The sequence below is a fragment of the Furipterus horrens genome, unplaced genomic scaffold (genome assembly GCF_987537825.1).
Source record: "Furipterus horrens unplaced genomic scaffold, mFurHor1.1.pri manual_scaffold_5, whole genome shotgun sequence".
In the NCBI taxonomy this organism is placed as follows: domain Eukaryota; kingdom Metazoa; phylum Chordata; class Mammalia; order Chiroptera; family Furipteridae; genus Furipterus; species Furipterus horrens.
Window position 1 is genome coordinate 181,533,584 of NW_028327175.1, and position 10,226 is coordinate 181,543,809.

A 10,226-nucleotide genomic window follows, 5' to 3' on the forward strand; every position below is an offset into this window, starting at 1 on the left:
CAGCTGAGTGGGAGAGCAGTTAAGCGGCCAGACTCGATGGGCAGAGGGGACCACACAGGTCATGAAAAGAAAAATTCAGTTCTAGAAGACACAGCCCTTCAACCTCTCTAAATACGGTGATAACACGATCAGATTTATGTTTTAAAAATTGTGGCTACTGAGTACAGACAGGATCATAGGGGGATAAGAAAGGAATAGGGGAGAGCAGGTAGGGGCTGTTGCCCTCAGTCAGACAAGAGCTGAAGATGGCTTGGAGCAGGGTGATGGCCGTTGATGAGTAGCCGAGTAGATGTATGGATCAGAGATATGTTCAGAGCTAAAGGCAGCAAGATGGGAGGCAGGGGGAGGCTAAGAGTCAAGGAGCCTCCTGCCTTAAGCCAACTCTATTCATTGGTTGCCTCCTCTTGGCCCTGGGGTTGGTGGAGGTAGGAGGAAGGGAGACCGTTAATGACAGTAAAACTCTTCCCTAACCCCAGTTAAAAGTTTCAGGCTCAGAAATGGTTCTGTTTCCTATATCATCAGGACACTACATTCTCCTGGCTTTCCAACCAGCTATTTCATGGGCCACACTTCCTCAACCTTCTTTTCTGCTTCCCCCCTTCACCCTGGCCTCTCACCCTGTTTAGAGTATACCAAGGCTCAGACTTGGAGCTCTTCTATTCTCTAGTTATGCTCACTCCCTAGGAAATCCACTCCATCTCTTGGCTTTAAAAGTCACCTGTGCGCTGAACACTCCCAAGTTTATATCTTCACACTAGATCTCTCCCCTGAATTCCACACTCATACACAACTGCCTACTCAACACCACCACTTAAATACTGAGTCAGATCAGACTTAACATGGCCATACCTAAACTCCTCTCTTCTCCCTCAGAATCTGCCCCTCCTGGAATCTTCCTCACCTCGGTAAATGACCCCTCCATCCTTCCAGTTGCTCAGGCTAGAAACCTTGGAAACCCTTCAACTCTTTCTCTTGCAGCTCATATCCAAATCTATCAGCAAATCATGTCATCTCTACTGGAAAAAATAAAATAAAAATCCAGAATTTCAATCTCTTCTGTCACCTCTAATCCACTATTATCTCTCACCTAGATTATTGCAATAATTTTATAATTGGCCTCCCTTCCCTCCCTACTATCTATACTCAACACAACAGCCAAAGCAATCTTGCTAAAACTTAATTCGGATCATGTTACTCTACTGATCAAAACTACAGTCTTTTCAATGGCCCTACGTGATCTGTCCTCCACCTCCACCGCTTTGATCTCTCTTGCTTCACCTCAGCTTCTGTCATTTTCTGCACCCCCACCCACCCTTCCCAACTCACACACACACACACACACACACACACACACACACACTCTCATAATCTCCTTCACTTAGCTCCAGCCACACTGGCCTCCTTCCTCTTCCCCTAATGCAATAAGCCTTCATACTTGTTGTTCCCTCTACCTGAATGGCTTTTCCCCCAGATATCTGAATGCCTTACCTCAGTCATCTGTCCGCTCCAACATTAACTTTTCAGTGAGACCTTCTTTGACCAGTCTATTTAAAATGGCTACAGCCCCACTCCACCTCTCACATTCATTCCCTTCTCCGCATGTCTCTCGATAGTGGTTGTCAGTGTCTGCTATACGACACACTGTGTGCTCTGCACTCCCCACCATGACCACTAGAATATGAGCTCCATACTGACAGGGCTTTTGTCTCTTATTTCCTGTCTTGTTGCCTTACCAGAACAGAGCCTGGCACATGGTAAGCACTCAATAAATAGTGAATGAATGAGCGGAATTAGGGAAAGACCTACAGTCCTTAAGAGGCAGCCTGGGTCTAGGTATTAAGACCTGATTTCTAATACTTGCTTTGGCCCTAGCTGTGTGGCTTCTGGACCTGTAGACAGTGGAGAACTCCTGGTCCTTTGTTGTTACAGCATTCTAGAATGATGCTTAGTCATAGCTCACCTGCTACCATTCGGCGGAGAGTGGAAGGCAGGGATGGACAATACCTGGTTGAATAAGGGAATTCTCACCCCTTCTTTCCAGCCAAGGCTTTGGTGAAGTCTTTACTGGCTTTGAAATGAGAGGCAAGGCTCTGGCTTGGACTTAGAGCCTTGGTGAGGGAGGAATGGGTCAGGGGCCCAGACTCACCTGCAGAATGGGAACAAATAGAGGCCTAGCCACTAGGCCTGGGCTCCTCCTCGGGAGGAATCTGTCCCTTTGAGGGTCTCATGGGAGGTGCTGGTAGAAGAAAAGGAGGAGAAGGGGAGGTGGGAAACCAGTACAGGTAAAAACTGACAAGGGAGGACTGGAAAGGGCCCTCCATGTGGATCACCTGGGCCCACATACTGGTCTTCAGCGGAGCTCTGGGAGGTCAAGCCTTCATGCAGACCTCAGCTGGCCCCCAGGCCCTCACAGCCAGCACCCACTCCAAGACAGAGTGGCAGGCCTTTTGGCTGAGGAAGGAGAAAGTCCAGCCCTCCTCCCTTTTCTGGGCCTTGCAACAGCTCCCTGCTTGTTTTCCCCGAAATAAATGGGCTGAGCATATTGGGCCGGCAATAACCCCTTGAAATCAGTTGTTATCACAGTTAACAACCAGTTTGGCTTCAGTTCAGGCTGTTAACTATCAAACCACTAAGTGCCGGTAATGATTGATTCTTGGCCAGTTGCAGCTTGAGTGGGCTGTAAAACCCCATTAGCGAGGGCTCTGTGGAGGCAGCAACTCAAAGATAAACAAGGTGGTGGGTGCTCTAGCCCAGCCTAGCCCCTCCACTTTGGCCTCTGCCCCCATGGTACCATGGCCTGGGGTCCTGCTAGGGTTCAACCCCTTCCCGAAGCCTCAAGCAGCCTCATGGACAAGAGACCAACTATCCTGTCCAGCTCTGCTTCCTCCCACCCCCATCCGTCATCACCCTCCTCTCTGTAGGCAGGTCCAGCTCTATGGGCCATGGTCCATCTCTTCTCCCTCATCACAACGCAGTTCCACCCCACCACTCTGGAGTACTCAGGCATCACAACCCTGGGGGCTTCAGGGGCAGCTTCGCCTAGCCAGTCACCAGCCTTGGCCCAACCTGGCCCCACTTTGTGACCAGGATCACAAGCAGGGAGAGTCTGACATTCCACCCCACCCCAGACTCCCTCCTATCCTGTGGCTTCCCCCAGGAATTGCTCTCAAACAAATGAAATGTGGGTAATTACTGGGCTAGGGGCTGGACAGGCGGCCTGCAGATGAAAGCGTTTCCTGGACGGTCTCTTCATTTGCATGGCATCAGAAGCTGCTCAGAAGGTGTGACTTTTCCCACAGTGAGACCCCAGCTCCTTGCACAATAAAGCCAGGCTGCTCACCCAGAATTAATTAAAGGGGGAGGGGAGGGAGCAGAGGAGGAGGCAAGAAGAGCTGGGGGAGCTGTAAGAGAGATGTCTAGAGCCCCCTCTCCAAGTCCTCAGTGAACCAGAAGAAACCTACTCTATCCAGAGTCCCTCGCCCTCATAGCAGGCTGGAAGAGGTGATGTAGACAGACCCCAGGGTATCCCCAATCTCTCTACTCCAAAGCTTCCACGGAGCCCTCAAATTCCTGATCCACCTGGATGGCCCGAGTCTGGGACTTGCAGCTGCAACTCTGGGAGGCCCGTGGGGTTAGAAAGTCTTGGGGTGCTCCGCTCCCAAAGGAGGTGCCAAAGGACAGAATCCCAGAGGGAAGAAGTTTCTGGATTGGCCAAGGAACTGGGTTGTGGCACAAGCCCAGGGACAGTGTCAGAGAAGGCAGCAGAGGCAGCCAGCATGGGAGGCCTCAGTTATAGACTGGGCCAGCTCTGCCTTCAAGGTACCTGCTGCTTCTGGGTTGTATTCTCCTTCATACCATATCATGGCATGGTATGGTGCCAGTGTCACCAGTCCACGTCCAAACACACACCCCTCCGCCCACCATGGACCAGTCCTCTTGCCCATACCATGACCTGCTCTACCAGCCTGTGTTCTTCTCTTGGCCTGAGAGCTTCCCTTCCCATCCCATCCCATTCCCAGTTCCTCTCCGTCCAGGCCCCATCTCTCCAAAGGTGGTAGCCTCTCCCTAAATCACAGTCCCCTGGGTCCTTTTGCAGCACCTGTGCTCAGCACCTTCTGCTCACAGCTCTCTAACCAGATCTCCCAAAGCTAACACTTGTTCCATGTCACAATTGTCAACACCAGCCTTGGAGGTCCCCACTCTGACATACCGCCACCTTGGACCCTGGCAGCTGCTCTTTTCTTTCATTTTCTGGAGCCTGATACTCAGAAAGAATGAACCTCAGCATCTCCTATCTGTCTCCCACACAGACCTAGGCACACAGAAAGGCACAGTTTTTAGACTCATTGAATCCATGATCGCAGCTCTGGCAGAGTCATCATTTCTGGCCCAGAGGTGGCATGGGGAAGTGTTAGCAATAATTCCTGTTAAAAGCTAGGAAGTCCAGGTCGCCCAGGACAAGCTAAGGACTTCTCCTTGCTCCTTCCCCTACGTCTGTCCTCCCAGTGACAATGATGGGGACATCAAACAGACATGGGTCCTTAGGCAAAAGGGAGGCTATTGTCAGAGCTGAGGTCTGATTTGCTGCATCTCCCAGCTCCCCCGCCAGCTGGGACAGGGCAGGGGGAGGGACCCCTGCAGGACTCACCCTCCAACACACATTTTTAATACGCAAGTTAAATAAATATTTTAGTCATTTAATAACAACTAATACACAACCTCCCCCTACTGACACCCACCCTTAAAACACCTGCCTAAGTCCCTACCCTTTTCTCCCTGCCCCCACCTGGGGGAGCAGTGGAGTTCCTAGCTGCCTGGCCAGCTTGCTCTGCGGGTACTGGGGGCTCAGGAGCACCTCTGCTGGACTAGAAAAAGCCTCCCACCCACAGGGGGCCCCCCAATCCCAGTCTTGGCCACTAACCGGCCTTCCTGAGAGTTAAGAAGACACCACAGCCAAGTGGAATACAAAAATAGAGCCTCTCTTTTGTTTTAAAAAAAAAAAAAACCCAACAGCAAACAATTAATTATGAACAACTAGAACCCGGGGCTCCCCCAGCTCCTCCCCAGCCTTCAGTAGAGCAGACCTCATCTTGCTTGAGTTTTCTCTGTCTGTGCTCCCCTGAGATGGAAATCTCTGCGCCGGGAGCTGCGGGAGGGGCCGGGCAGGCGCCTATCGGGGCTCGGGAGCCCAAGTCCTCTGGCTGCCGCGCAAGCTGCGCGTAAAGGGCGGGTAGTTAAGGAACTCGAAGCGCAGGCTCTGCTCGGTGGTGTGGTGGCCGCGGGGCAGCCGCTTCATGAAGTGGACCTCGCGCTGGTGCTGCCGCGTCTTGGAGCCCTTGCGGGGCCGGCCCTTGCGAGTGAAGGCCATGTACCAGCCCTCGTACTTGGCATTCTGCAGGGCCGTGTAGTTGTTCTCCAGCACGATCTCCGTGAAGACACAATCCTTGCCTTTGCCGTTGCTCTGCAGGTAGGGGGGCCAGACACAGCGTTACTGGGCTCTCTCCGGAGCCCCCCCCCCCCATCAGAGGCAGAGGGCAGGCGGCCCCAGACAGCAGGTGGGCACCCCAGCAGATGGCAGGGTGGGCAGGAGCCGCAGCCCCACCCCCTGCCTGGGCACCCGCTCTCTAATCCCTCACAACCCGCAGCCCACCCGGCAACTTCCTGTCCTCCCGGGCAGCAGTGACACATGGCTATCTACCGAAAGGGCTGGGCCGCAACACGGAGAAGCAGCAGAGAGGGGGCGCAGCCCCTGCCTGCCCTGGCCTCCTGCCCACCAGTCTGGCCTGAGCTGCTAGCACCCGTTTCCCCACCTGCCCCCCTCAGCCCCTCAGGATTCCAGCTCCAGGGCCCCTGGGTAGCCACCCTATGGGGGAGGGGAGGTCGCCTTCGAGGAGGCGCTGAGCCCCAAGCCCCAAAGCCCAGCAAGCGGGGAGCTAGAGGCTGGAGAGGAGCCGTGACTAATGGGGCCATTTCAGAGCTCGGCCGAGGGGCTGGGCCTGCGGCTTACTGAACATTCCAAATGCTGGTACCATGTAATTGGACATAATAGCAAAGCAATTTGGCGATTTGTTAAAAAGATATATGGAATTTACCAACCCCCCCCCCAAGCCCCTTCCCTAGCCTTCCTTCTTCCTTCTTTGCCTTTATAGCTTTTCATCTCTCAAGCAATTTCCTTCTCCCTCACCTCTCCCCCTCCCAATCATTAGGTAACCCCAAGGTGGCCCTGTATCTCTCTGCCCACCTTGTTGATATCCTGGAGGAGCTCAGCCAGCCCAGCCCCCTCCCTACCGCATCCCCCTCCTTCTGGGGCTTCACCTTGGCAATCAGCTTCCCTTTCTTGTTCATGCAGATGTAGAGACCTGTCTCAGCTCCTCGAACTCGAACCCGGCTTCCAAAAGTATCTGTCTCCACAATGAGCTTTGCTGTCCAGAACAGAGGAAGGAGGTTATTGGAAGCTTCCTTACTGCCACAGTTTCATGTCTTCACCCCAGCTGGTTCACAGACTTGTCACATCCTACCCAAGAGATGGGCTTCAGCCCCTGAGGTAAGGTCAAGTCCCCTTTCTGGGCCTCAGGCCCCTCACCTGGGTTTACAGAGGGGGATGGACAAGATCATGGTGTACCAACTGGGTTCTGCAGAGGGGTCTTGGGGCCTTCAAATTGAAAAGACCTTCTTTTAAAACAAGACAGTTATGACTTTTATGTCAAGGTTTCATGATGAGTTTTCCTGCTAATCAAAAGATCTCTGAAGATCCTTCCAACTCAAAATATTATGTGTACATACCTCACAGATCATTTTATACATCTGAGTACAATGGTGACCTCCAGTCCTGAAGGTGAACGTGAAAGCATTCTCTCCCATTTCTGGTACCTCGGGTTCTAACTCACAGCCTTGGCCCCCCTTCCTTCCCCACTGCTGCTCTACTGAGAAGGTGATAGGGATAGGACAGTTCTCCCTAACACAGCCCCTCACCAGCTGCTTTCCCAGAACGCAGAAACCAGCTGGGAGGGTCCTGCCTCTCCCCCTTGCTTCCCAGTCACTGAAGTCCCCAGCCCCAGTGTCCAGAAATCAGCAACTCAATGGTCTTTCTTCTTTCGACCTCCACCACAGCTGGGATTCTCACACCAGTGACCCAACCCTTTCTGTGGGTGTAGAGGGAGAAAATCAGGCTTACTTGCCTCTCAGTCTGGAGAGAAATTGTGGACCTGAATTCTGTGCCTTCTTCCCCCTCCTCCTTCCCCTCAGACAGCAAACTTGCCACAGAAGCCAATTCCTGTCCATTCTCTGTGTAACTCCTCCCTTTGAGGCTGTCCCCCAAAAGGGAGTGAGGGCTGACTTAGCCCTTTGGAATGGGACAGAAGGGGCTGGGTGTCCTGCCCTCCCTATTGCAGCGCCCAGCCTCTTCCCTCCTTGAGAAAGCAGTTCTGGGACTCCCAGAGCTGCCTCCCAGCCTACACTGACAAGGTGGCACCTTCTCTGGCTCTGAAACTACTGGGAAGATAGGCACTAAGGTCAGCAAGACAGCCCTCAATGCCCAGCCTGTGACTACCCACCCCCTTTACATAAGCACAGAGCTGGGACCCAGCGGCCAAGTCCTCAGTCTGGCTCCAAGTCAGCCAAGGGGAAATGCAGCTGTCACTTCTCCCCACCCACCTCCTCTTGGACCCAGCTAGTCTGCTCATCCCTCTTGTGGTCTGCCTTCCAGAGCAAAAAGAAGCTGCTTTTAAGGGCCAAGAAGAACATTGATGGGAAAGGGGCAAGAGAGCATCCCACTCGGAGGATTCTGGCCAAACTGGGCAAATAGGGATGGAGTGGGCCTCTCTGTCACTTCCTGGGGCCCACAAGAAAGCGGCTAGGACCCCTCTGCTGTTCTTTTCCAGACTCTTCCTGTCCTGGTTGCACACCCTAAATCTCTGCTCTTGGACCATCCAGCTTCTACTCCTGCTGGGCAGGCAGGGACAATCCAGTAGCCTGGGAAGCCTCCTATATGTGTAAAGAGAGAAGTGGGCATCGACCTTTGACGTCTGAAGACGAGTTCTTCCATGGCCAGCTTAGCCTCTTCTTCCCTCCCCAAAACCCAAGGATGCAGGACCATTTGCTCTGATGGAGTAAATCCAGAAGGAGTCAGGCAGGCATTCATTCCCATTCCTAGGAAACTGAGTAGGGCAGCTAGCAGCCAGTTTGGAGGGACAAAGGGAAGGTAGGCTGGCCCTGCCAGCCCAGCGGGGGAGCTCGGCCACTGGGCAGGCTGCCCCCACCCCCACAACCAAGAGCTCCCACTCTCTTTCCTGGATGTTTCTGGGGAGCTGGGTCTGCAGTGTACAGCGGCTTTCCCGACCAGGCTTTTGGAAAGCTTAACATTTTCAAACCTATTCTTCCACCCAGTGACAGATTTATCCCAGGAAAATTATGTCTCCTTCTCCAGCTTTGAAGGGAAGTCAGCTACGTCGACGCAGAAAAAATGCAGCGAGACATACTCGATCCCCCAAACTGGCTCGAGAAGAGGAGAAAGTATTCAGGAAATGTTTAAAAAGGTGAAAGTAAGAAGAGTTTTAATCGCTCTGCCAGACGCGGGGGTCTCTCCAGAGATTCATAGAGAACAATCTTGAACCTCTTTTTTAACATTTACAGACTTGCAACTCTTTTCAAACTCCACATCTGAAAAAAAAAAGGCTCGTTCTTTTTCTGTTTTATATCATTCTTCATTTTTCTTCTTAGCTCTTAAAATGCCTCACCTTTTTATTACATTTTAATAGAGTCTTCCCCTCTGCTTTCATGCTTGTTTAACTTGGTCATTATTTAAAGGTTTTTAAACTCATAATAATCGCTCTCTAAAAACAACACCAGCCGCCCAGAGGGCTTGCTTTTCTCTGGGTACATCAGGACTCTGGAAATTGGCCTTGTTTCAAGGCAGGAATATTGAATGTTTTAGAAATCAATCAGTCCTCAGCCTTTCCACCCGGCAGTAGCTCCCTGTACTCACCACCCCATCGGGAGCCGAGAGCCGGGCTCTGACCCACCGCCTGGGTTCCTGGGTAAATGGAACAGGGAGGGCCCCTACCCAAGCCTAGTCCTCATGTGTAATTGACCCTTCTGATCAAAGCATTTAAAGGTTCACAGCACCCCCCCCCAAGCTGCGAAAGTTGGGGGGACTTCTCTCCCTTCTCTCTCCCACTCTCCTTTTGTGGGCCCTGGCGACATATCCTCTTTCAAGAGCTTCCCTTAAACCTGGGCCCCCTCCCCGTGAACCCTCTGCCTCCACCTGCAGCTGGGGAGGGGTGTATGAAAGGGGGAGGTGTAAAGGGAAATTCCTGGATTCATTCATCTGTTGGGCAAGGCAGGGGCACCTGTAGGCCAAGTACTCCCCCAGGTCCCTTCCCAAGTCCTCTCTTCTCCAGCTGACCCCCAAAACACTTTTTTGCCTTAACCCCTTGCCTCCTGAGCTGGGGAGCCTACAGAGTGCTGGCCCACACAGTTGTGGCTGGTGGATCCAGTCACAGCAGGACAGCAGGCAGAAGGGGGCATGTTCCACAAGCTACCTTTACCCTGCTGCAGTGCAGCTCGCCTTACCGAAGGGGTCCCCGTCTTCTGCCATGGCGTTGATGCGCTTGTTGGCCAGGACCTGCACGTGCTTCCCGCTGGTGCGGCTGTAGAGCTGGTAGGTCCGGATGAGGCGGCGGCTGAGCTGATCCGTCACCAGGCTCTGCTCCCTCACATGCTGTGTAAAATTAGGTGAGGACTGAACAGTTACCTTTAGGAAATTGAAAAATACACAACACGCCATTATAATGCTACTCTGCCCAGGGGCCCGAATGGCCCCCATTGCCCTGTACCCCACCTCCAGTGCCCCAGGCAGCCGGAAGGGGCTGGGGGTCCCCCCCAACATGCCAGCTCAGGGTACCACCCCCCACCCGGGGAAGCCGGGCATATCCAGCCTAGCATGGATGAGCCAGGGGAAGGGGAAGGATCTGGACCCACCTGTTGGGAAACACCCTGGGACTCGCGGCCAGCTCGGAACAGGGAAGCCAGCTCCCTGCCCAGCGCAGGCCCCCCGCCCGGGCCTTCCTAGAAGAGCAGGGCGCTTTTAAGTAGGGAGGCAGCGCTGCCTGACCCCTGACATTTATAAAGACAAATTCACACAGCAAATGTTGAGAGCGCAGAAGGCCTAGGCACCTGATCTTTCCGCCAGACCCGCCACAAGCCTCCCCCCAGAGCTGCGGAGAGGG

The 10,226-nt window shown here is 53.3% G+C and overlaps 1 protein-coding gene across 1 annotated transcript; it reads right to left on the minus strand.

Annotated features, from left to right (window-relative positions):
* Window positions 1-5,016: 5,016 nt before the first annotated feature.
* On the minus strand, window positions 5,017-9,718 carry FGF8 (fibroblast growth factor 8). The gene is made up of 3 exons (XM_090279534.1): window positions 9,571-9,718; window positions 6,316-6,422; window positions 5,017-5,461 (listed from the first exon to the last, which is right to left on the minus strand). Exons 1-3 carry the CDS (start codon window positions 9,593-9,595, stop codon window positions 5,171-5,173), a joined length of 423 nt encoding a protein of 140 aa, XP_090135660.1. The 5' UTR covers window positions 9,596-9,718; the 3' UTR covers window positions 5,017-5,170.
* Between the last annotated feature and the right edge of the window lie 508 nt (window positions 9,719-10,226).